Genomic DNA, 27,519 nt, shown 5'->3' on the forward strand with positions numbered 1-27,519 from the left:
GGTGGCAAGAGATTTTTCCCTAGTCCAGGGCCTGGCACATAGTAAGTATTCAATACATATTTCTTGAAAAGAATTATTCAGAATGCAGGGGGTGCTTTTACACTGTAGGCATCTAAGAGATACGATATTTCAGAGTAAGGATTCGTTAAGACTTCTGGTCATATTAGGACAAAAGGAGAAAACATTATAAATTAGAAGTCACTAGGTTAATCAAACTAAAAGAGATACATTTAGCCATGAAATTAGACTTGGTAAATCTGTGAACAGTTTCCATTGCCTGTACAAACACCAATGCAGCAAAATACTTGTGTCAATGCGGACCTGGCCGTCCTCCTTTTCTTTGTTTCTGTGTTGCTCAGATGCCATCAAATGTTGATTCTTCCACTCCTATCCCCCAAAACTTTCCAATTTCTTACTGATTTTGGTGCAATGAGAAACTGATGGCAAGTCATCTATAATTCTAAGGAATCGATTAGGATAAGATGAAAAGCGAAAAATAGAGGGGCAATGACTCTGGGTTAGATCCACAGCTGGAAGGAAGGAGGAGAGCGAATCAGGAGGCTCTTAGAAAACCCCGGGAACAGATCTTCTCCCTGCCCTTGACTTTCTGGCTCCTGATACGCCTTCTGTGGACATCTGTTGTTTTTGCCTGCCTAGGGGCCCTTCCCTCTTCTACTGTTAAGAGTGCCTTGATTTTACCCTGGGGGGATGAGGCCCTCTCCGACTGGATGGGGCTGTTCGTTCATGTGCTCCCCCCATCGGATGGCTGAGGGGTGAGCACTAAGCCAAGCTAGGCCAACCAAAGGCCCGGTCACTGGAAACTCTTGTAGAGCCTGAAAACCACCGGACTTCTTTCAACTTGGTGTCTCAAAGAGACCGTCCATTACTTCTTGCTTTGTAGAATCCCACAGCTGTGCTGTTTTCCATCCTTTCAGAGACCTGAGTCTTTATTTTTTCCTTCAAGTCCATGAGCCACCCCACATTCATCTAGTAAATTCCTATTTGCCTATATAAGCCAGAGTTTGTTTCTTCGTGACTGCAGCCGAAGAATGCTGACTGATGTAATGGGAGAAGGAAACTAGTCAAAAACCTAGTCCTATGTTACTTCTATAATCTCAGTTGAACTTATCATTGAAAAGGACTCGCCGTAAGGAAATGGAGACTCCTTGACAATGAGGCATTACTAACGTTTATGGACACATTATGTTCTAGACACTTTTCTAAACATTTACAAGTATTCTTATTTAAGAATACGTACCTAAGAATGACCCCATTGAATAAATGTTATTTTTTCCCATTTTACAGATGAGAAAACTGAGGCACAGATGATGAAATAACCTGCCCATTTTCACATGGCCAGGTTAACATTCTCAAAGTTTATTCTGTAGAATACAAGTTTTTCAGACGTGTATTAGTTTCCTAGGGCTGCTATAACAAGGCACCACAAACAGGGTGACTTAAAACAATAGAAATGTATTGTCTCACAGTTCTGAAGGCTAGAAGTCTGAAATCAACTGGCAGGGCCATGTTCGCTATGGCTGCTTTAGAGGAGAATCCCGGTCTGCCTCTTCTAACTTCTGGTATTTGCCGGCAATCCTTGGCATTCCTTGGCATGTAGAGGTATTCCTCCCATCTATGCCTCTGTTTCTCTCTGTGTGTCTCACTCCTCTTCTCCTAAGGACACTAGTCATATTGGATTAAGGGCCCACCTACTCCAGCATGACCTCATCCTAACTGATTACATCTGCTATACATTATTCCCAAATAAGGTCACATTCTAAGGTACTGGGGGTTAGGACTTATTTTGGGGGTCGGTCATTTTTAGATATTCATGTTAAATATGTTTTTGAGGGGTTTTTTTCCACTTTAACTTGTCACAAGAATGTTGATAGCGATTGCTCAAAAAAAGAATTATGTGGTCAAATAAATTTGAAAAACACAGGATTAACCACCATTACAGTAGGATTCTCGGCTGTAGTGCTTTGGGAGGGTCTTTAATTTGTTAAGCTGAAAGGGAGCCAGCAAACTGGGACTGTAACACACAATTTCTCAAACATGTTTGGGTATGAACTTCTTTCTACTGTGGGGTTAGTGGTGTGTGTGACACAGATCACAGGCCCGATGCGAGGTAGCAGCACCCTGTTAAGGACCCTCCCTACTCTTCTGGTCCTTAAGACAACTGCTTTCTTCTCTGAGCATGAGTTTCCTTATGTCTAAGATAGAGGCAACAATATCCTTTCCCCTGTGGGTTTCTTATAAGAACTATGCTAAATGAGGTAGGCTGAAACACACCTAGGAGAACACCTGGGACAGAAGTAGACATTCACTTAATAATAGTTGCCTTTGTTATGCTAACCAGACAGTTCTGAATTTCTGGGCATTTTGATTCAGCCTTTCTAGATATAATTCCTAAGCCAGGAAAATTTCCACCAGTAGGGTTTTCTTGTTCATTTTCCTTTTCCTTTCACCATTTTTTTCTCTTTAGGAGAATTAGTTCCTTTATGATAATAAAAATTGACCTTAGGTAAATATTCGACCCAACTGTACTTTTGACAAATCTCCAATGTTAGCAAAGAATGGGTTGTTTCACTCTGCAGTTCCTTATTCTAATCTTCCACCCCGGTGAGGGGAAGAGGATGTGATCACGCGATTGCCAGCAGAGGGGAAACTGTGAAAGGGCCCTCGCTCTAGAAAAGCAGCCCACAACGGCCCCAGCTCTCAGAGGAGGGCGAGCTTCTGAGGCGACTTCTGCGGCGGGACTCGGCCATCTCTTTGTCCGTCCGACATGGAACCAAAGCGGATCAGAGAGGGCTACCTTGTGAAGAGGGTAAGCAAAGTGCCACCTGAAAGGGTGTCCCTGGAGATAGGGTGGGAGAGGATTGGAGTCCAGCTTTGCACTCTCTACCTGCTGAACCTATTGGGCTGAAACGGGAGAGCATCGCAGCCTGTAGAAGGTTGGAGTGGTGCGGAGAAGCCAGTACGTGTTCCATTGCCTTCTGGTTCTTAAAAGTGAATGAATCCAGCTCAGGCGTCAGCACAGCTTGATTTTGTGGGGCTGAGAATTCCAGACGACAGGGTCTGGAAATCCTTCAGGATCTAAAGCATCCTTTTCAAGAGTCACACATGTGTGTTATGCTAGAAGACTGAAACTCTTCTTCTATAGAGGTTACTAGGCGAAACTATTCATTTGTTATTTAAATTCTTCTTCCCCTCTTTTTTTGTTTTGGAAAAGAGGAAGAAGAAAATATTAAAGATGAGCGGATATAATGATACAGTAATGGTAGCTTATTCATCCTTTTTTTATTGGACTGAAATCTCTTCACTCACAGTTCTTAATGAATTTGTATAACGTGCTGTTAAGGTGGTAGGTAGATTAACCATTTTAAAGATTAGAAAACAGAGACACAAGTTTACTCAAAAATGCTTGGTTTCACTGGTGTGGCATCAGGAAATTGAATTTCATTAGCACTGCTGGTTTTTCTCCTGATGGTGGGTGTGTGCTGTGTCACTGTGATACTCCCCAAGAGGGTGAGTTCACACATAGGGCTCGTTGGCATCCTGTGGACAACACCTATATGAACATGTAACTCACACCCACCCAAGTGAGTTCAGGGCGTTAGAAGTGAACTGAACTCAGTACGTTCCAGTTTTTAATTGAATGAGAGCATAATGGGACTCTGTTTTAGGCCATCCATGCTTTAACATTTTAACCTGAAAATTCTACTAAGAGGAGGTTAAACTGCTCACAGTGCTGCCTGATTCTGTTTTGATTTAAATCTGGAAGGGGCCTTAGACCGTCTGACCTCATTCCCTCATTTCCACAAGAGTAAGCGGAGACCCAGAAGCTGGGTGACTGCTCCAAGTCACATGGCTGTGACAGATTTGGGACCAGAAACTCACTCCCTGACTCCTGGCACTGAGCTCTGTCCAGTACACTGGGATTTTCATTGAGTAAATTCAATCTAAGTTAGGGTTTGTAATGTGTCTATGGTCGTGAGAGTTACGAGTAGATGCCAGAGAATAAATGAGCCCTCAGCTGGTATTCTTTCTAGCTAGCCATATTTTGAAACATCCTTTGGAAAAGACACATGTATATACACAGAGGTGTACGTAGACTCTTTGCAATAGGCACTAATACTCTCGAGAGCCAACAGTAATTAATGTTGACATTTCTTTCCTGGTCACTTAGGCTAGTATCCTGAGAAGAACAGGTGAATGGAAATATTTTCTGCAAAGGTTTTTTGTTTGTTTGTTTTTTTAAAAAAACAATTTAAGCATTTTGTAATTAAAATTGCTGTTATATTGTATACTTACATTTTAAACTCTATAAATTACAAATGATTAAAAGACTCAATCTCTAATAAGTGAATCTGCCCCACTAGAATATGACGATGAAAGAGTTAGGGTTGGCAAGCATATGGACTTAAATTAATAAATTTTTAAATCAGTGAGAGTAATTCTCTCAGATCATAGTCTGTAAAAGTCAGTCTAGAAAAAGTACCTAGAAAAAAACATGGTGAAATTTCATATTTATTTTTCCAGTTTATATCTCCCATAATTTTCATGTCTACAATTTACATCTTCATACTTTTTGCATTTTTCTCTGGGGCCTTTTGAACCCTCTCTGTTATAATGTGTTAGGATTCTCTAATTTGTTATTTTAAAGAAATACTTGATTCAGAGATTCCCTTTGTCAGCTGCAGAACTGAAGTCAGAATTTCCCAGTAAGGTGCTAAACTTCCTAACTTCTTTAGACGTCATTTTTTTTCTCTTTCAGATACTTCATATACATGGGTTAAAAAGTATTTGTCAGGAACCTAGCACACAGTAGATGGTACCTAAGTCACAATGATTATTAATATCAGTATTGCTGTATGCTTCAGTAGATAGGCAGTCCTCTCCTAGACGCTATTGGTCATATGCCCTGCTTCCTGGATTGGTTGCCAAGTTAATAGTGAAGAAAAGAGCATGAAGATCTTTCTCTGACAAGCCTGGGAGATGCCTTGACTATAGTCATTGATGTTAAAGCACGACAGGCGATAATATATGTCTCCCTCGGTTCACCTTTTTTTCTTCCGCAGTTTAAGATATCTGGGTGGTAATAGAGAATATATTTCTCCTTATTCTTGTTTTATGAAATAATTTTATTGGATATAAAGATGTTTTGGGTGGAAAAAATATAACATTAGAATATACTAGTACAAGGATTTTGTCAAGTCAGTAATCTTGGGCTCGGTAGTCAATGGTATCAACTATATAATGTTTCTGCTTTTCTTCTGTGCAAGATAACTGTCCACATTTCACAATTCAGGTTTCCTCCTTTGCCTCCCTCCTGAGATCTTTAAATAGAGTTGATGGTTAAGAGCAGGAGGGAAAATACATGATTCTGTCATTTTGCAGCTTTTTCATTCTAAAGAAGACCCGGATTTTCTTGCCTCAAAGTCTTGCCACTTTGACTTCAAAAAAAAGAGCACTTAGAGCCTGCCATGTAGCAGCTAGCCACTGTATGAACTCCATCTCATTCAATCCTATCCACCCTATACCCTTATCCCCATCTTACAGATGAGAAACTGAGGCTCAGAGAGAATAAGTGGCTTGCCAGTAAGAGGACAGCCTGGGATTCAAACCCAGGCTTGCCCAACCACAAAGCCCACCATCTCGTTGATCCCAGGAAGCCTTCTGAAAAGCAGGCTTCCCAAGCCAGCAAAAGGGAGGTGAGATGAACTTTGCAGAGCCAGAGTGGGGCCTGGACAAACTGTACTGTGGGCAAGAGTGTGTGTAGTGACCTCAACCTCCCTTTTCCTCTGATTAGGGGGTTACTTCCAGCTAATAAACATATTTTGGAGGTCCTTGAAAATATACTACTGATTTGGATATGTTTATAATCATAGCTTAAAAAAAGAGAGAGGAGCAGATTACACGCAACCAACAACCTAGACTCCACCAAGTCACGTCACCAACCAGTCTCATTCCTAGAGGTTTATGCAGCCAACTGTCGTTTCTATGACAACAGCCAGCATGTTGAGTGGCAGGGCTGACCCAAGGAGTGTTTTAGGAATTTAGGTGGCCTGTGAGGCTGGGGGAAAGCACAGGAATCGGGGTGGTGAGAAAGAGAAGGACAAGAGGCTTGGTCAGGAAAGAAAAGGGCTGCAAAAAAGATGATGTTCTGATAGAAGGAGGAAAGCCTGGGGCAAAACAGAGGGCAGGACTCAGGGGTCTCTGCCCAGCAATTCTTTTGAACGGCTACCTTGTCTTCCAGACACCATGAAATAATCCCTCTTGATTCGCACACATTGATTCATTGTCATCAGAGTAGCCAACATATGTAGAGCTTACCCTGCAGCAGGGACAGATCTAAGCATTTAATGCATTAATGCTATATATATATATATATATATATATATATATATATATATAGTGGGTACAACTATTACCCTTACTTTACAGTGGAGGAAAGTTAGGTACAGAGAGGCAAAGGGCCTTGCCTAAGGTCACACGGCTATTCAGTGGCCGAGATTGACTGGAACCCAGCAGTGTGGTCCCAGTGTCACAGAGAGCTGTGCCTAACCGTGTTATACGTGGCCCTCATGGGCTCAGATTGCAGTGATTTTCTCTTCCAAAGCACTGTTGCTGTGATGTGTGCTGCCCAGGAGAACCTTAGGCCAGAATGACTTCATAGTATTGCCTACAAGACTGTGTCATCTTATCTGCCTATATGGTTACCATTTTTTGAGCACCTACTACAAGCTAGGCATAGTGATCAGCCCTTTAAGTGTGTTATCTTATTTAATCTTTAGAACAATGGGAAATTGGTAGTATTATTATTTTCATTTTATAAGTGAGGAGACTAAGTTTTGGAAAAATGAAGTCACTTGCCTAAGGTCACACAGCTTAGAAGAGGCAAAGTTGCAATTTGAACCGAAATCCCTAAGACTCCAGAAAACATGCTGTTAGACACTTTGTGTCATTTTTCTATTGCTAACCTAATATGTTGTTATTGAGAACTTGTCCAACCTGGAAGAGTTTTTTTATGTAAAAAATATTCTACTGAACAGATTCGTTTCCTTGCCTTCAAAGTATTCAAACTGGCACAAAATGACCATTGATCTGGGATGTTATACAAGTGATGTCATAGATCAGGTTGGACAACTAGATGAAGCAATTTATGATGTAGCAGAAATAAGGACTTCATAGAAGCAACACCAACTTAAAATAACATGTCCCATGAGTGTGGGAGAATAGATGATACTCACTCACAGTTCTGCTTTTGTTCAATGTGTCGTTTTGACCATCATATAGTTTTCCTTTAAATTCTAGCTATATGTCAACATAGGAAAAGAGAAGTTTGAAGAAAAGGAGAAGTGAAAGGAGGTGTCTTCACTTGGTGGGAGATGTCTGGGAGGGGCTCGGCACCACAATCAAGCTGTCCCCTCCCTCGGCAATGAGTCATGGCTTCTTTCTGTGAAGCCACACATGCGCAGGAAGGCCTGTCTCAGTCTGTGCATTCATCACACCGCCCTGGAGTTGCAGGTCCAGGTCACTCTCTCCCCTGTTAGATTGTGAACATCTTGAAAGCAAAGATGGCGTCTTGTTCATGTTTATACCCCAACACGCAGGCCAGTGTCTGAAGCATGGGAGCTGCTTTATCTTTCATTATTTGTAGAGAAACCAAAAAAATCTCGGGGGTTCATATTATAGTAACTTAAAAAAATAATTTCTAATGGGGTCATTTTTAGGTATTCATGTTAAATATGTTTTTGAGGGGATTTTTTTGCAGTTTTGTTTTGTTTTTGCTTGCAGGTGAAGCCCAAGTGTTCAGATGAAGGCAAGGGCATCTGGAATTAGAAGACTAAAGGCATAATAGTAATAACACGTTTTTAGAACAGATGTGTAGAATCTGAGGATTGAAAGGAATGTAACATATTTTGATAAGCATTTAACTGAACTTCTCATCTGTGGCCTGAATTTCTTTTACTACTCTGTTCACAAGCGTGCTAGAAGACCTCTTGTGCCAGGGAACTCACTAATTTAACTTTCTCCCTTAAGTTATGCAGCAAACTGTTTTCTTCTGAAACTTTCACCTACTGAGACTTCAAAACAATCGAAATGTTTCACACCCTTGAAGACAGTCCTTATCTACCCTGCCTGTCCCTTTCTGGGCTAAAACCTACCAGTTCCAACAATTTCCCCAAGAGAGATGCCATCCTGTCACTCTCTTTTGAACAGCCTTCACTTTATCTGTAGCTTTGAGGTTTCCTGAGGTCAAGTTCATTCTCCAGGTGCAACCATAAGTACAGAATTACAGGGACTAGATACTATTTATTGGGTGCTCCCTATGTTCTGGATATTGCCCTAAGCAATGTTCGTGGATTATTTTATTTAATCTCCCAATCATCCTAAGAAATAGGTGATAGCATTATCCTCATTTGCCAGATGTAGAAAACGAGGTTTAGGGGCTTCCCTGGTGGCGCAGTGGTTGAGAGTCTGCCTGCCGATGCCGGGGACACGGGTTCGTGCCCCGGTCCGGGAAGATCCCACATGCCGCGGAGCGGCTGAGCCCGTGAGCCATGGCCGCTGAGCCTGTGCGTCCGGAGCCTGTGCTCCGCAAGGGGAGAGGCCACAACAGTGAGAGGCCCGCGTACCGCAAAAAAAAAAAAAAAAAAAAAAAAAAAAGCCTGGGCCACCCAGCTCCATGGTCACCTACCGGTGATGCTCCATTTAAAGTTAGAACGTTACTTTCCTATGCTTCTATTTATATAGCCTACAAATGACTTTAGTTTTTTTCATAGCCCACATCAAACTGCTGACCAATAGAGCTCCTTTTTTTTCCCCACGCGCCCATTTTCCCAAATCTTCACCAATACATTTTATAAATCTTTTAAAAAAATGTATTGAAGAATAAGTTTATATTTTGTTTAATTTGCATTTGTTTAAATGCTGTTGAAGCAGTACATTTTTATGTTTATTGGACCCAAGCATTTCTTCTTTTGAGAACTGGCTGTTTCTATTGTTTGTCTATTTAAAAAAACATTGAGAGGGTTTGTATATTTATTATTAATTCTAAAGGGTTAAAAAGTATATTAAGGGGCTTCCCTGGTGGCACAGTGGTTGAGAGTCCGCCTGCCGATGCAGGGGACACGGGTTCGTGCCCTGGTCTGGGAGGATCCCACATGCCGCAGAGCGGCTGGGCCCATGAGCCATGGCCGTTGAGCCTGCACGTCCGGAACCTGTGCTCCGCAACGGGAGAGGCCACAACAGTGAGAGGCCCGCGTAACCCCCCCCAAAAAATATATATATTAAGGATATTAACCTTTAATTATATGATACTATATTATAAATACTCATACCTTTTAATTTGCTTTTCAGTTGTTCAGGGGTTTTGTTGTTGTTGTTGTTTGTTCATTTGTTTTTTTACTGTACAGAAATTCAATTTTTTTAAGTGGTCAAATATCTTGAGCTTTAAGATTTCTTCTTTTGGTATCATGCAACGTCAGACTCTTATGCACTAAACTAACCACTTCCATGATGATGTACAGTGACTCACTTGGAAACTTTAAATTTGACTCAACATTTAAAACCTGCCCATTCTGACATGTAATTGTATAGGTTTTGTCCTATAATGGAGGAAAGCAGGCATATGCCACATATATATTTACTTACATATATAAACCTTATATATTTATAGTATCATAAAACATATTATTATATAGGATCATATTATGATGTGATTTACAATTTAGATGTTTTATGATTTTATGTACACACATATACACATATATGAGGTTATATATATAGCTGGCTAAGTGGCCTAAAAATTGATTTAGATTCAAGAATGACTCAGTGAGAACCAAAATGAAGATGGCATCTAAGGGGAATGGAAAGAACATAAAATTAGGAAGCAGGAGGCCTGGATTCTAATCTCAGTCCCACATTAACTGGTCAGGTGTACTAGGCCCAGTCACTTAAAGTGGCCTCAGCTTTCTTACGTGTATGATGAGGCTGTTGGTAGATGATCCTAAATGCCTTTCTGGCATGGGCAGTCCGTGATCACACTTCTGGGTTTGCTCTTGGGTGACCACCAAGAAGGTTAAGGACAGAGAAGGGTAAATATAGCGGTCATGGAGAGGAGGTGCTGTCAGGTTATCCAGGGAGAAGCCAGCAGGTGCAGAGGAGAGAGATGACCCAGAATTCCATCATCCTAACCTAACTAACCACTACCAAGACTGGAACAAAGTCCCACTTTATAAGCTGTCCGATTTCCCTTGTTTTACCAAGTATCAGCCTCCTCAATGCCCCTGAATCCCAAATGACACATCCTCCACCCAGTGAGCTGTCAGACCCTGAGGCTGCATTTGAATTAGTAAAGCACAAACTCATTTTGAATAGTTGGCTCCGGAGTAGTTTTATTTTATTTTTATTTTATTTACTTATTTATTTTTGCGGTATGTGGGCCTCTCACTGTTGTGGCCTCTCCCGCTGCAGAGCACAGGCTCCGGACGCGCAGGCTCAGCGGCCATGGCTCACGGGCCCAGCCGCTCCACGGCGTGTGGGATCTTCCAGGACCGGGGCACGAACCTGTGTCCCCTGCATCGGCAGGCAGACTCTCAACCACTGCACCACCAGGGAAGCCCGGGAGTAGTTTTATTTTAATGGTCTACGGAAGGAATATAGTGCTGGCTGACGTCTCCTAATTTTATCCCGGTTCCAAGGTCAAAAGCCCTGAGTGACTCTGGCAGTTATAAATCTTTGATAGGTCAGAAGTGGAATATAAAATTTGAGACTTGAAAGGCATTTCAGCAGTCATCTAGTCCAACTTCTTACTCCTAGCTCTGTGAATAGATCTTTTATTAATTTCATTTATTTAAAAGTTTTTAGACTTGTCTATAGATTTCCCTAAAAGCACACCCCAAATTTTAGTATGTAGTAGTATCATGTGTTGTTCATTTATTTATTAATTTTTCCCAATTATTTTGAACATTTTCAAACCCACAGAGAAGTGGAGAAAATAGTATGACTACCTATATACTCTTTCCCTAGGTTTATGAATTGTTAACACATGGCTACATTTGTCTTATCTCTGTATTTCTATATAAATATACACACATATTTTTATGCTGAGATATTTGAGAATAAGTCAGCTTATCATGCTCCCTCATGCCTAAATATGTCAAAATATATCTTCTAAGAATTAGAACATTCTCCACAGTTTTCCAAATTGGATGTACCATTTTGCACTCCTGCCAGCCACGTATGGGAGTTCCAGTTACGTCCTTGCCAAGTCTTGCTCTTCTCAAGCTTTCAAAATTTTAGATGCTCTAGTGGGTGTGCAGAGGTATTTCATTGTGGTTTTAATCTGCATTTCCCTGATGGATAATGATGTTAAACACTTTTTCAGAGATTTTTTTTTTTAATGTAGTGCCTCTTCCAGTCTTTTGCCCATTAAAAAAAATAGATTATTTGTATTTTTTCTTATTGATTTGCAGGAACTCTTTATATTCTGAGTTTCTCTCTGATAGATGTAAAACAGAAGGACATTTGATTGAAATTATTTCATGTGTTGGCATAGTGTCTGACCTTGCCCATTTTTTCAAAAAGGGAAATAATTCAGTGCTAGCATGAATAATTATTCTGCATGTTCAGAAAAGAGATAGTGTGTATTAATTTAACACTTTTTTTTTCAGTCACTAAAACAAAGGAAACACTTGGACAAGCAAAATGATAGTCCCACAAGTATTTATCTTCTTTGCATAAATAGTCTTCCTTTTGGGAAACTGGACCTTTATATAGAGGCTGTTTGTATTTTAAGATAACCAACAGGATCTTCTGGGAACTGGATGATAACCCCATTTTGTGGTAGTCATGACAGGGTGACATCGTGGGTTCAAAGATAAGAGGCATAGAACCCTGTTCTCTTCCTTTTCCAAAACCCTCCCAAAATATAGATAAAAAAGAGAGACTTCCTTGATGTAGTCAGAACGGTTATCTGTTGATAAAGGGACAGTTGGCATTAATCCAAACTGAAAACTTTTTAAGTAAGGATATTCCTAAAGGCTACACTGACATGACAGCATCATGCTGGCATTAGAGACGGTTCTGCAGGTGATTTTCATACCTCTTAGCCATGCCTGTACACAAGGCTGTGCTCTGAGTTACAAATGCGGGTCGCCTGTGTCCACACTGGCCAAAGCTAGGCTATTTATCAAGCCCTTTGCCACCTATAGAAGAGTTTTAGAAAACATCATTACCCAGCTCTTTCTGTTGTCATTACAGGGGAGCATGTTCAACACCTGGAAACCCATGTGGGTTGTGTTGTTAGAAGATGGAGTTGAATTCTATAAGAAGAAAAGTGATAACAGCCCCAAAGGAATGATTCCCCTGAAAGGAAGCACTCTGACTAGCCCTTGCCAGGACTTTGGCAAAAGGATGGTGAGTTGATGTCGTTAACCACCATGAATACCTTGTCAGGGGCTGACCCTTGAGACCATGCATAGGCTGCAATGTGAATGGAGCTTCCTGGGCCAGTCCCTCTCCACACCACCCACCCTCTACCCTGGGCATTTGGGTCTTTCTTGGCCAAGCACTTCCAGAACAGGGTTGGCTCAACTGCTGTGCTTCATAAGAGACCTCAGCCCCTTGAAAGGAGTCATTCATAATGGGATGTGTTTTGATTTCAGTTTGTGTTTAAGATCACTACGACCAAACAGCAGGACCACTTCTTCCAGGCAGCCTTCCTGGAGGAGAGAGATGGCTGGGTTCGGGACATCAAGAAGGCCATTAAATGCATTGAAGGGGGTCAGAAGTTTGCCAGGAAATCTACCAGGAGGTCCATCCGACTGCCAGAAACCATTGACTTAGGGTGATTTTCTTTTTTTAAAAATTATTTTTTAACATCTTTATTGGAGCATAATTGCTTTACAATGTTGTGTCAGTTTCTGCTGTATAACAAAGTGAATCAGCTATACATATACATATATCCCCATATCTCCTCCCTCTTGCATCTCCCTCCCTCCCACCCTCCCTATCCCACCCCTCTAGGTGGTCACAAAGCACCGAGCTGATCTCCCTGTGCTCTGCAGCTGCTTCCCGCTAGCTATCTATTTTACGTTTGGTAGTGTATATATGTCCATGCCACTCTCTCACTTCATTCCATAGGGTGATTTTCTATGTTTGCTTCCCTTCACTCTTCCCTCCTCCCACCCTGCTTCTTGAGGAAATCTCACAACAGATCCTGCTCCAAGGCCTGCTTTGGTCACCTCTGAAGGCTGTATCCACCCTTCCAGGTCCATAGTACTGGCCCTTGGTTTACTAAGATGTTTACCTGGGTCTGAAGGAGTGATTGTGGCTTCTCTAAGGTCTAGCAGCTGAGGAGAGGGGGCAGTGGAATTTAAGTTCCCTCATTTTGGGTAATCTTAGCAGAGAGAGAGATGGGGGATGGAGAGAGAGAGAAAGAGACAGATAGAGAGAGAGAGATGCATCATTGTATATATGAAGTAGCCATAATAAGTTACTCTTAAAAGAAAGCTTCAGGGTCTATAGGTAGGTAGGAAAAGGCACGGGCTGTGTGTCCTAGCAGGTAAGGTTTCAAGTTCAAGTTCACACATTCAGCAAGGGTGAACACCTCTCCTAGCCGGAAGCCATTTGTGCCTTGGCCTAGATTAATGACCTCTGATGTTGACTGGCCTGGAATTGCAGGTGATGGTTGTTGCCTAAAGGTGGATATCACATGAGCCCCTTTCTCTAGGAGTCTTTTTACTTTTTGCTGGTTTTTGCTTTTATGTGGAACATATCCTGTAACAGGAGCCCTGCCAGGAAGAATTCCATATTGGCTACTTAAATTCCATATTGGTTTACAAAATGGGTGAGGGGAGTCCTTAGGAGGGGACTGAAAAAAGTCCTCTGCATGCCTCCTGCAGGACGTGGCAGGTCACAGGAGTCTGATGAAATTTGTGCATTGAGCTTAGAGAGAATGAGCACTTTCTCTCACCAAGAAAGCTTTTTGGTAAAGACCCAAGAGGAGTTGCCTAGTCTAGCTGTAGCTGCTGGGTGGGGTGGTCAAGTGACCACATTTCTAACCACAGCTGTCAGAGCTAAGTGCGAATGATGCTTGTGCTACGTGGAGCCACGAGATCCATGAACGTGGCCTTGGGTTTTGTTGCTTGCAATTTCTCTGATAAGGCTATCTTTAGTTCATTACTTCAAGGACAAAAATGAGAATGTCTCGCTGTTTTGCTTTAGCTCCTAATTTTTAGGATAAAGGGATAAGCTTAGTCAAGACGTTCACTTTCTGGGAGGCAAATGTCTATACCAGATGGTCTCTTGAAGGACACAAAGAAATGGGACATGAGGATTGAGCCCCAAGAACATTTCATCTTGGGCACCTAACTGGGGGCAACTCTCCGTCTCAGACACTAAAAATTAAACCAGCAGAGTTTAGTGAATTTAAGAGACGTTAAGTACCTTCCCAGTACGTTTTGCTGAATGTTGCTCAGGCCACAAAGTTATGCGATTATGAACTCTGCCGTCTAATGATGTACTTACGTTCTACTGGAGAGATTAGGCTCAGGGTTCACCTGGGGAGGGGAAGGCTTGTACACAGGAGCAGCCCCTTGAGGGGGCAAATCCCAGAGAGGACTGGCCATTCTGAAAAGCTCTTACTCACCCATGTGTTTTCATCTGTGCAGTGCCTTGTATTTGTCCATGAAAGACACTGAAAAAGGAGTAAAAGAGCTGAACCTAGAGAAGGACAAGAAGATTTTCAATCACTGCTTCACAGGTAAAAGGCCTTGTGAGTCTGAAGTGGGGCTTCTGGGGCAGGCGGTATGGAGGCCTCGCTCAGCCTCACGTGTGGGTGATGGATGTAGAGCATGGGGGCGGGGAGTGGGGTCATGGAATGCAGGCTGGTGGACATGATCATTGAACTTCCCCAGCGTGGAAGGAGAAAGAAGGGTGAAACAAAACTTTGTCGTTCAAGATAAAAATCTCAGAAGTTCCAGCTATATGAATCAAAGGGTCATATTTTGTTTTCCAGTAAATGGCAGGATGTTGAAATAGACACAGAGGTGAATAAGGTGATAAACAGGAATCAATGTAAAATTTAGGTGGAAACATTCGGGATGTCTGAGGCTGCACAGCGTGAGGCATTAGGCATTATGGGTTTAGGGAGGTGGTGTAGTGGTTTAAAACATGTTCTTTGGAGGCAGACTTCCTTGGTTCAAATTCTAGCTCTTCAGCGTACTATCTGTAAAAGCTTAGGCCAACAATTTAGCCTCTCTTCACTTTCCTTGTCTATCAAATAGGGATAATCGTAGTGCACCTACATTAAGGCTTGCTGTAACTGTAATGTGTTTAGAACACACTCTAAGTACTATATGGTACAGGCTCTCAATGCAGTTATTATGATTAAGGAGTCACACGACTGCACAGACAATCAATTCTGTGTGTTCAGAAAAGAGAAAGAACTCAGGGGTAGTTGGGATGAATAGAAGATGGTGCCTAAATTCTACTCTGAAAGATGGGTAGAGTTTCTTTAAGTGTTTGTGGGAAGGAATTCTGATGAGGATAGTTAGGCTGAGCAGATGGTGAGGACAAAGTTATGGGGCTGAGATTTCCAGAATATTCATCAGGGAAAGAAAATGACCAGCCTGGTAGGACTGATGGTTCCTTAGGGGAAAAAAAAATGAGAAGTACAGTTCGGGACTAGGTTGTCAGATGTCAGACATGGCTGACTTATGGTGGCAATAGAGGTCAAGAGAGGAAAACACTGAGAAGATACAACAGATGGAATTCGAAGGGCTGTCCAATCAATAGATAATGCACAAAAACGGTAGAGGTCAATGTTCTGAAGGTGGAGGATAAAGGGTGTGATCTGGGGTAATGGGGGGAGGGGGTGGGTAGTATCCCAGGGGAATTCAGCCTCAGAGAGTCAAGGCAGTAGTCCATTAGCATGAGAAAAGCCAGGGCTGAGATTTGGAATCCAGATACCAAGAATAAGGCAGGGCCCTAACTCAAGTAGGACTGAGGTCACTAAGACAAAGCCTCTAGAAAAAGAAACCAAGGGGAAGTTCTGATATAGGTCTGGGCACAAGGTCCAGGTCAGACTTATTTCCTGTGAAATGCCTTACTGAGTCCCAGAGTACTGGGCTTGAACTACTTAAGTTCTCTCCATTGAAGGTCAGACCGGATTCTAGAAATTCAGGTGGCTTGAGCCTTCCTGTGGGACTCGGGTGGTCTCAGCGGAGAGACACGTCTGTGGCAGAGACTGGGACCCAGGCACTGATGACATGTGATGGAGGACCTTGAATGTCAGGTGATAGGGAGATTAGACTGAAATTGTCTTTTGAGCTTTGGCATGCCTAGCTGAACACATATGGAATCTAGGATTAGAACACGTAAGTGAAGGCCCATTGCAGGTGTTAACTCGGGCCTAAGGTCACTTAAACCCTCTGAGTCTTAATTTTCTCATTCTTAAAAGAGGTCTGTAATTACCGCCCTACCTCTTTTACAGGGTCACTACAAGGATTAAAGTCAGAAATGCAGTATTAATTAGTTTATCCTTCTAGAGAAAGAAAAGTGGGCAAAGCATTTTGTATATGAAATTCATGGAAGGTACACTAATCAACTGCTTTCACTCTTGTTTCAAGGATGGCATATCCTACTGCTCTTGCTTTGATGACCTGGGACCTGTTATGTTGGCTCCCTGGTTGGCTACATTTGTACAGACTACATGTGTGTGTGTGTGTGTGTGTGTGTGTGTGTGTGTGTGTGTGTGTGTGTGTGTGTGTATAAAATGTTTGAAAGAAATTTGTTTTATTTATTTACTTATTTTTATTGAAATATAGTTGATTTACAATATTGTGTTCGTTTCAGGTGTACAGCACAGTGATTCAGTTATACATACATATATATATATGTATATATATATTCTTCTTCGGATTCTTTTCCCTTATAGGTCATTACAAAATATTGGGTATAGTGCCCTGCACTATGTGGTAGGACCTTGTTGGTTGTACAGAATATTTTTCATAAAAAGTTTCATTATAACCTGCTAATAATCCAGTTGATGGCTCCTTGCAATCCTCTCTTGAGGCAGAAGGCTGTTTGAAGGTTTGAAGACCTTGGCTGTTTGAAGACCTTGGCTTCTCAAGGTCTCTGCTAGACCCTTGTCTAAGGTGTGACATTCGGTGCAAGGGACATCGCCAAATTCGAATTTAGGACATACACGTACTGTCATGGTGTTTTCTGCTTAAAAACTTGCAATAGCTCTTCACTGCCAAATATCCTAATGTACCATCAAAGCTCTCCCCACTCACACTGGGCCTTCCTCTCTCTCTCGTCATTGTTTGCCTTCTTTCCACCAACTCCTCCCCCCACCCACCAGCGGGGCTGCTTCATGCCTGTGTGAGTCTGTTCACACTGCAGCTCCCTCAGCCCCTGCTGGTTCCTCTCGGCCCCTGCCTGAGTAGATGGTTGGCAAACATCCAGTCAGTGTCACTTCCTCTGTGAAACTTTTCCTGATGGCGCGCACGCACGCGGTAGCCCTTCCCCCACCCACCTCTCCACGCCTTCCTGCAGATTTGACCCAGCAGCTCCCTGTATCCATCCACAGCAAAGCACTTGTCACAACACTTATCACGCAGATCCCCTTTTTAGATTCCCTGAGGAAGCCTCCCCAGTACCCATCACAGAACTTAGCTCCTAGCAGAAGTTCTAGGTCATTAATGGAATAAATGAGTGGGTTAGTAAAAACCATTTCTTTATGTACGCCTTGTTCCTTGAGGAGCATGTAGATGTTTTTCAAAACATTTTACCTGGTTCCTTTTGTTTCCAGGTATCTGTCCCGCGGATTTCATTTTTCCTTCTTGGAGTAACAGGGAAGATGAGACAAGTCTGACACTTGGGTCATCCGGAGCGCTCCAGGGGCAACTGTCAGTGGCTTGTTCTTTGGTAAAGAGAGCTAACATTCCCTCTGATGGTCCCATCCAGGTAACTGTGTCATCGACTGGCTGGTTTCCAATAAATCTGTTCGGAATCGCCAGGAGGGCCTGGTGGTAGCCTCCTCCTTGCTCAACGAAGGGTACCTGCAGCCTGCTGGAGACCTCTCCAAATACGCGGTGGACGGAACTGCTGAGAACCCTTTCCTCGACAACCCCGACGCCTTCTACTACTTTGTGAGTGAGAGAGCTCCCCACCTACTCCTCCTGGCTTGGGGGCTGCTCTGGGCGGGTTCTAGGTTGGTCTCAGTTCATATCCGCCGTGAAAGAAAGAGGCCAGCCCTACAGCGTTGATCCATGTCCCTGACTTGACAGCTGTCCCCCTCCACCATGCCTGTCACATCCAGTGAGATTGTTTAAAGGAAAATATTGTTCACTTGAATAGTTTTCTTTATTTACTTTTAAAAATTTGCTATATCTATTCTTATTCTAAGCAAGAATTCTTTTATTAAAAACTTATTAGGCCCAGGGGCTTCCCTGGTGGCGCAGTGGTTGAGAGTCCGCCTGCCGATGCAGGGGACACGGGTTCGTGCCCCGGTCCGGGAGGATCCCACATGCCGCGGAGTGGCTGGGCCCGTGAGCCATGGCCGCTGAGCCTGCACGTCCAGAGCCTGTGCTCTGCAGCGGGAGAGGCCACAACAGTGAGAGGCCCGCGTACCACACACACACACACACACAAAAAACAACTTATTAGGCCCAAGTACATGACAGGCACCCACCTAGACAAAGGAGATACAGTAGTGGAAAGAAAAATAACAGGCAAAAATTATGGCCCTCTGGGAGCTTCCTTTCTAGAGGGAGATGTGTAAAATCAGAATGGGCCAGTTTTATATTTCCAAATAAACATTAAAATATGTGACTCAATACAAAATGTGTTCATCCAGGTTCCTTCCCCCTGCACCATGCGTATCCCCGGTGGCATGCTTACCACAGATTGGGAAACACTGTATTGCACAATACGGACTTAATCTTGGGTTACATGAGAAATCTGGCAAAGTGGATTTCTAGGGGGATTCTGGCAAGTTTGTTTCTATTTGGGGTCAGAGCACAGAAATAAGGAAGCTGCTTATAAAAATGAAGTGACTGTCACAGAGAGAGTTTCGTTTCACTTTGGGGACGTTCCCCTGTCAGAATTTTTTTTTTTCAGAATTTTGATCTGGTTGTTTATAGCCATTTAAATGTGGGACTCTAAAAATACCCAGCACAGTGGCTCCTCTTCCTCTGTGTGATTCATTGCTCTCTTATAGCTGAGCAAGGCCCAGTTCCCTCCTGACCTCAGAGGATGTGGCTGGACACGTGCTCTTGGTCTTCTCAAAACGGAGGAGCTGAGTGGCAGAGGGCGTTGTGGAGATTGTGTCGTGTGCACAGTGTCTTATAAACTAGCCAACTCTGCTTTCAGGGATTTGGCCATAAGATCCCAAGAGAAGAAAGGCTTTGAAAAAAGATGTGCTGAGCTAGACTTCCAATATAGCTTGGGGAACCCAAGAAAATGAAAGGATATTGATAAAAACCACACTTGAGCGGAGACAAGAGAGCATCTAGCAACAAGAAATAAGCATCTAGATGGGACTTTCCTGGCAGTCCAGTGGTTAAGACTCTGAGCTTCCACGGCAGGGGGCGCTGGTTCAATCCCTGATCAGGAAACTAAGATCCCACATGCCACGCTGCAAGGCCAAAAAAAAAAAAACCCAGAAACTTTAAAGTTCAGGTTGGAATAAACCAATAAACCACAGGGGGAAGGAGTGGCTGGAGGGGAGATGGAGATGGAGATGGTATAAGTAGCAATATGCCTAAGACTGGGAAAATAAACTTGCTCTTTGGTTCCCCAATAGCCAGACAGTGGGTTCTTCTGTGAAGAGAATTCTAGTGATGATGATGTGATTCTGAAAGAAGAGTTCAGAGGGGTCATTATCAAGCAGGGATGTTTACTGAAACAGGTGAGTGGTCACTACTCTTCCATTCTAACCTTTCTCCCTTACCAAGTCCTTTGTATTCTAAATCACCAAATGGTGTTTTGTTTGTTTGGTCAATAGTCAATTAGAAAATGACACCCACCTAGTGAAAGATAGATAGATAGTTAAGTAGATGATCAAAGGGGCATTAGGTCAGGAGGACTGAGGCAGACAGGGCAGAAGCACCTTAAAATAGGGAAATTCGGGACGTCCCTGACAGTCCAGTGGTTAAGACTCCGCGCTTCCACTGCAAGGGGTGTGGGTTTGATCCCTGGTTGGGGAGCTAAGATCCCACATGCTGTGCGGTGCAGCCAAAAAAATTAAAAATAAAGAAATAAAATAGGGAAATTCTTCTTCTATCAATGTTTCAAGAAAATGCTGACCCTTTCATTAGCTGGAGGATATCAGCTGGCTAAGAGATGCCTTCAAAAGACAGGGATGTTTCATGGTGAAATTACTTCCATTGACCTATCCCTCCTCCCTGCAAAGTAACCAGGAAATAGGAACAGGCCATACCCAGAAGAGGAACATCATAAACCACTGAGAGCACGGAAGTACCATTTCAGACTGTGGGTAGGTCACGGTGAGACCAAATGCAGACCAGCTCTGCAAGAGCAGCAGCAGACAAAGGTCAAATCTGCTCAGAGGGCACAGACTCAGTCATGACCAGGTGTCCACCAGTACTGGCCACTGTCAGTCTGCAAGGCAGGGGCTGGGGTGAGCTGAAGAGCTCTGGTTAGTTACCGGGCTCCAAGGCACGGGATGCCAAGAGGTAAGAGAACACAAGGGCTGGAGCTGAGTGAAGAACTCAGGGCCAGCACCTCTACGGGAAAATATGCAAATATTCAGGGTGAAACAACTGAGGCTGGTATATGTTGTCGAGAAGCCAAAGCTGCTTTTTAAGGCCAGGGTCTTGCCCTCGTGGCTGTGCCGTGAGCTGTCTTAAAGGCACTTCTCAGTACGTAGCAGAGAGAATCTGGTTGCCATAAGGAGATTTCCAGGCATTGTCTACAGGTCCCGTGGGACTGAGAGACTTGACTTATAATAGGACCCTGAACTTCCAGGGTGAAGAGAGAAGAACCAAAGTTGAACGTATATTTATACTTAAAAAGGAGAACGTTGATATGGATTTTGAGTTTCACTAGGGGAAGTAGGGCATTAGTGTGGAAAACTTACCTTCACATCAGGTTTTGAGAGAACGAGGTCCTAGGGAATGATACAGCCACGGTTTAGAAAGGATTCTAGACGATTCTAATAACTTTTATGACAGGGTGCTCACTGACTAGGTTAAAGGACGAGCATAGGAGCAGGGCCAGCCTTATACAGGGAAGGATCGGGCAGCTGCCCATAGGCAGAGCTTGTCCATCACCTGATTTCTCATTTGTTCTGACAAACGTTCCTATGTTATCTGGCTCTTTCGTTACAGGTGCTGAAAGGTGGCTGTTAAAGCAGGAATCACTTGGGGGGGAGGAATTTCATTGTTTCCTTTTTGTTGGTGTCTTCTATAGTTCTAGATTGTTATCAGCCATGAAGGACTTTTCTTGAGTTAGTTGATCTGACGAGCCTTAATTTAGAGCGGAGCCCTGAGGAAACTGAACATGAAGGTTGAAAAGGGGTAGACAAAGTCCCAGCTGGACTGGACTTGTGTATCCGTGGATCTGGAGGATCTGCCTTAGTGTCCTCAGCCCATGGGCAGCGTCAGCTAAGGCAAATTGCAGGCACTCATAACAAGAATTCTAGAAACTGACGCTTTACAAAAGCCATTCTGTATGTGATACTGCAGATAGAAATATTCTCTGTTCTCCCATATGACTCTACAGCATTCCTCGCTCCATGCTTCAGGCAAGTAAAAGGTTCTTTGGAGCTGAGCTCCTTGACCAGACGACCTGCCAGATAACTTAGACCCATTCCTGAAAGCTCTCTTTAGACTCTTCTGACCTGGCATTATGAAGGAGACACAGTTTGCTAAAATCACAAACGTTTCATCACTTTCTACACAAGCGCAGTGAAAAATTTTGGAAAATTTGTATATGTGCCTCTTAGCATGTGGTACTTCAGAAATAGCAGACAATATTCCTCATATTGGCAACATAGAAACTATGTATTTTCTAATCTAATTTTTTTAGCTTCTGGAGTTGTCATTTGAATTTACTGTGGGAAATCATAGGATCAGGTTTAACCTAACATTTTAAACAACTGCTATCAGCTAATTGAAATAACTGGGTAATTCAAGGCAATTACAAACAGATATGAAGGGGCTCCCGTGTGCCAGGCACGGTGCTGGGCGTGGGAGAAACAAAGATAAACAGACACAAATCCCGCCTCAGAACCCACAGTCTAGATGATGTCAATGGTTAATTCTATGGGGAAGGGCCAAGTCCTATTCTTCATCATGTCTGTCACAACCACTATTGCTTCCAATTTCCATTGCTGCTACCCATTGTTAGTCCCTAATGATTTTATGCCAGGATTGTTGCAATCATTTCTTGATGATCTTCTTATTACCATATTATCTTACCCCTGGCTTATCTTTCATCTAGCCAGCTGGTCCATCCTGTATGTTGTCACCATATTAATCTTCCTAAAATGTCACTGTAATCTTTTCGCTTCCAACTCAAAAGCCACCAATGAAAATACCCCCATGTTTCATTTTTTACTGTTTGCTTCCACTTTTCCAAACTTGCCTCTGCTGTTCCTCATGAGCCCTGCCTTCTAGCCTGACTGAATATGCCTTGGACATTCCCACCGCTGCTTTTTTTGTTGTCAGTGGTCTTCCCACCCACCTCTTTCTCACCTGTATAACTCCTGTGTGTCCCACGTGGATAAATGTAGGTTTTTATGAGGCTCTCTTTGACATCCCAAACCCACAATTACATACCCTTCATTTAAATCCTTTGAAACCAGGACCTACTGTATAGCACAGGGAACTATACTCAATATCTTGTGATAACCTATAATGGAAAATAATCTAAAAAAGAATATATATACGTGTGTGTACATAACTGAATCAATTTGCTGTATACCTGAAACTGACACAACATTGTAAATCAACTGTATTTCAGTAAAAATTTTAAAAACCCAAAAAAAACCCCAAATTAACTTTCCAAATAATAAACAATAAATATTTAAAGAATTCTTTGAAACTCATTACCTATACATGTTATTTGATTTGGACATTTGCTATTTTATATTTCCACATAGGTTATAAACTCTTGGAAGCACAGGGCCATGTCTTAAATCTCTTGATAGCACCCCATTACCTAACACAGTACACTGTACATAGTACTGTCTTATATAATTCTAAAGCTGTAAGACAATCTTAGAAATAACTTAATCCATGATTTAATAACATCTATCTACTGCTATCTCTCTGACAAAGGTCTGGGTTGTAGCCTGGTTTCTCCTGGAGTTAGGATTTCATCTTTATTTTTTTCTTATTTCAACTCAACAAGACTTATCACGTAGGTACTAGGTGTACTGACTGATGCGAAGAACTCATCCTTTCTTTTTCTGTGTTGATCTTGGATACAGGGGCATAGGCGGAAGAACTGGAAAGTGAGGAAATTCATTCTGAGAGAAGACCCTGCGTATCTGCACTACTATGACCCTGCTGGGGTGAGAGGCTGTGCTCGCTAAACCCATCCCACTAGAAGCCTCTGCTGCTTCTATCCACTGGGCTTCCCAGGCCCCTTTCTGCTCTGCTGAAGCCCCTTTCCTCTTCACGATCCCCTCTTCTTTTTCCTCACCCTCCTCTACCTTGTCCTACCCCTTCTTATTGCAAAGATCTGAGATCGTAGGCTTTGAGGCCAGCAGAATCACAGGGATGGAAGAAAATATCACTCTATGGTCATTTATTTGGTCAACTCAACAGAATTTTCTTTGTTTGCCCCAATCTGATATTTTCAGAGGAACTCAACCAATCCAACACTGTGCTCTTGGCTTGATATGCAAAAAAGTGATAATTCCTCTTCTAGGCCTACTTCAGTGAGAACATTGTTTGAGTCCAGCCATTTGGGCTGTTGATTATTCAGAAGAGGGCTTTTTCCTCAATACAATGAGCATGTCTATCTGGACCGGGTCCTCAGCCTCTGCTTGCAGGGCAGGGCTCTTCGATTCCCTCCTGTGGAGGTTACACTACTATGCCTGTTGCCTGGGGCCAAAGGGCTCTGGAAACGTGTGGTCCTTCTCTCATGGGACGTGATGATTCAGCTTCACTGCCTCCTCTGCCTGCCACTTTCCTCCGGATGTGAAGCTCAGATTGACTTGTGTCTCGTCTTCCAGCTTCCACACCCCCCCGCTGTGTGAACTGAGGGATGGAGGCTCCAGAAGGGGTTCTCTTTCATCTCTTTCTGCTCTTATCTACTCCACAGTGAGTCTGTGTGGCTTTTGCACCAACAGCATAAAGTATACCCATACATTTTACTTTGGAAACATAATGAAGGACTCCTCTCTCCTTTAGGGGGAAGATCCCTTGGGAGCGATTCGCCTGAGAGGCTGTGTGGTGACCTCAGTGGAGAGCAACCCAGATGGTAAGAATGAATTTTTGTGGGAGAGAGGTGTGTCTACCCAGGCTCCCTTCCCACACCTGGGCACCCTGAGTCAACAACACTCACTCCATCACTCCCTCACTCAGGCATGAATGAATTTACTGTCTGAAAACTTTAGAGAGACCCAAAGCTATTCTCTCCCAACTGCTGCACTGGCTCTCCGGGCTTCGGGGACTTGGAGTGGTTTTGTGGATGCCTTGAATAAATCCTAGTGCAATGCTGAGAAAAATCCATCACCTCAGAACCGGCTTAGATGGAGACACTTGTTACCTCCTGATGCCTGAGACTGAGCCATGACGTTCCTTAAAGGGGACCTTTTACAGACCAGGAAATATCCCACAACAAAAGGAACATTTGCGCCGTGAGGCGGTGTGGGGAGCAGGAACTGCTCCTGGGTTATAGTTAGGTCTAGGCTAGTTAGTGAGTGGCACAACTTTGCGTTGAGTTGCGTAACTAATCTGGGCTCTCCCATCTCCTCCGAGAATGATGGAGTCGCACCAGATGACCCTTGGGTCCTGATCACAAGTCTATGATTTGGTGATGAAATGACCGTGTCTCCTCAGGTGTAGGGAGGAGTGGTGTCAGTGGGAAGATGTGGTTCAGACATCCAGACCCTGGTTTCTCCTTGTCATTTTGGGTTTATGAGGTTATAGGGGCTGACAGGAAAACACTGCAGCTGCAAAAGCTGAGATTTTTACTATTCCTGGATCTGCTCACTCGCCTCTCCCCGTAGGGTCTTCCTTAGGGTTGGGGTGGAGAGCGTGCTGCTTTGCGATCTGAGATGGATGTGTTTTAAGTCTTGTCACAGTACTGGAAAGTGTGCTGCCTTCCGATCTTTCAGCGAAGAGTCTCACTTAGCCCTTGATAAAAACCAGTTCAGGCTATACTGATGGCACTGGTGGTGAATCTGGGGTTTTTTTGATGTTTTAAAAAAATATATTGAGGTCAGCTCTTGGTTTATGTTGTGAGTGGAGGAAAGATACTCACTGGACGCTATTACAGGGTTAAACACTATTTGTGTGCAAAAGTGAGAAATTTAGTTTGCTTATAAACTATAAAATGTTTCTCCTTGAATGTTTTACTTCTTAAACACACATACACACACAAGCACAAAATCATACTACATACCTGTATATATAAGCACTATATAGATAATCATATAATGAATATGTATGATCATACAGTGATAGTAAGTTTGAAAATCACATATTTAATTTTTTTGGAACGCTTGAAAAATGGGGACTTCATTGCTTGCAGAAGGAGGGTGAACTAGGGACCTTTCTGGTGCCCATGCCCACCGTCACTTTTTCTCTCACCAGGCAAGAAGAGTGAAGACGAGAACCTCTTTGAGATCATCACGGCTGATGAAGTTCACTATTTCTTGCAAGCGGCCACCCCCAAGGAGCGTACCGAATGGATCAAAGCCATCCAGGTGGCCTTCCGGACGGGGAAGTGAGGACACGCCGGCGACCTGCACCACCCCGCTTCCCGAGGGAACCTCATGGATAAGCTCGGTCCAGGACCTGGCCACTTCTGCGACAGATCAGCGAGAAAGGGCCCAGGGGTGGGACATTGTCATCTTCGGGGGTCCTGAATGTAACTAACCACGTGCTACGTGATGTTCGCCTACACCGACCGCATTGCTCACTGAAGCCTCTCTGCCGCTCTCTGTGTCCCCCAGGCAGATATAACAAGCTGTGTGGCCTGGGGACGTTGCTTACCCTCTCCAGGCCTCAGGTTCCTCCTCTGGAAAATGAAGGAGTTGAACTAGGAGAGCCTTGAGGTCCTCCCTAGCTTCAAAAGCCCCACGATTCTAGTACCCATGGCAGTGCAGCCGGAGTCCCTCTGTGGCCTTCAGATCCTGAAACAACTCTTCCCTTTAAAACTGTTGCCCATCTGTACTAAGAGCACTAGGTACAAACCTCTTTTTTTCCCTTTTGCTGCCTTCCCTTGCTCTTGGCCACAGGATCATGTATCACGGTCAAGGAGAACCCTCTTCCTTCCTTGCCCTACCCAGAAACTTCCTGAGAGCCAGCGCCGCAGTGGTGGCTTTAGCTTGAAGCCTTGTGACGACAGCCTGGAAAATTATGTCTTCTGAGAAAAAGACCCGAGGAAACCAGGGTCCTCTCCACGTCCTGAAGCTGCCCAAAGCAGACGTGTTCCACTCGCACTGGAGACTGATCTGACTCGGGGCTATCTTTGTCCCTTTCCAGAGCATTTCTCTACCTTTTTTTTCTAATTAGGAGCAGGAACTCCAAATCTGCAAGATTCTGTTTCATTTGAGTGTTTGTTTGCAGAAAAAAGTGGCCAGAGGGGTTTTCTCTATGGGGTCTCTCCATGGGTGAAGGGGCTGGACAGCTGCCCGCCTGAAGTGTCCCCCCAGCTCCAGAGGGTGGAGGGGCTGGATCACAGGCCGGCTGATTGGCTGATGAGTTTATACAAAGACAGCTCTGAAAGGACTTACATCTAGACAGCACGTGGAGGTGGCCGTCACATTGTGCCATGCCTTCAATTCTTGAGTTAAAGATACTGTGGTTGTGCCTTAAAGCAGATGCTTTAAGGACAAGCTGTCCGGTCTCCTGCTTGGCCTCTGAGGGGCCTCATGGACCCATCATCAGCCAGCGGGATCTGACCTAGATTCAAATTGGGTACCTGCTTCCAATTTTTGACCCCGTCCACCAACTAGTGATTCTAAACCAAAATTGAGAAGGAAATCTGGTATGTTGTGCAGGTGTATTTTCCAACTTCAGATTTTTAATTTTAAGGCCCTAGTAAGGAAAGGAGAGTAGAAAATTCTTCCTGGTTTTATCAGCTCCTCTCTTTCCCTCCCCCAATTCTACACAATATCCTTGAAGCTATTCCTACCTCCAGACTGTTTTCTCAATGGCCGAGAGATGAAAGACTACCTTTTCTCTGATTCTTTAGTAAACTGTATTAGAACATGCATAGTAGTTTTCCTATATTCAGTGTTAAAAGTATTTATTAATATGGAATCAGTTTTGAGTTTTGAAATAAATGTTACCATGTTTA

The 27,519-nt window shown here is 43.4% G+C and overlaps 1 protein-coding gene across 2 annotated transcripts; it reads left to right on the forward strand.

Annotated features, from left to right (window-relative positions):
• Positions 1-2,711: 2,711 nt before the first annotated feature.
• On the forward strand, positions 2,712-27,519 carry PLEK (pleckstrin). 2 transcript variants are annotated; one of them, XM_082671957.1, is made up of 9 exons: positions 2,712-2,827; positions 12,271-12,426; positions 12,675-12,856; positions 14,682-14,773; positions 17,983-18,167; positions 19,823-19,927; positions 23,474-23,557; positions 24,402-24,471; positions 25,809-27,519. In XM_082671957.1, the coding sequence occupies exons 1-9, from the start codon at positions 2,786-2,788 to the stop codon at positions 25,943-25,945; spliced, it is 1,053 nt and encodes a 350-aa protein (XP_082528083.1). In that variant the 5' UTR covers positions 2,712-2,785; the 3' UTR covers positions 25,946-27,519. The 2 variants fall into 2 exon arrangements, with proteins under 2 accessions (XP_082528083.1, XP_082528084.1); XM_082671958.1 differs by having other exon boundaries at positions 12,723-12,856.

The sequence above is a fragment of the Grampus griseus genome (assembly GCF_964374135.1).
Source record: "Grampus griseus genome assembly, chromosome: 15".
Lineage (NCBI taxonomy): Eukaryota > Metazoa > Chordata > Mammalia > Artiodactyla > Delphinidae > Grampus > Grampus griseus.

Coding starts and splice junctions, on each gene's coding strand:
- PLEK (XM_082671957.1), top strand. CDS start 2,786: ATGGAACCAAAGCGGATCAGAGAGGGCTACCTTGTGAAGAGG. Junction 18,168..19,822: donor CCGACGCCTTCTACTACTTT/GTGAGTGAGAGA, acceptor GTTCCCCAATAG/CCAGACAGTGGGTTCTTCTG. Junction 24,472..25,808: donor AGTGGAGAGCAACCCAGATG/GTAAGAATGAAT, acceptor TTCTCTCACCAG/GCAAGAAGAGTGAAGACGAG.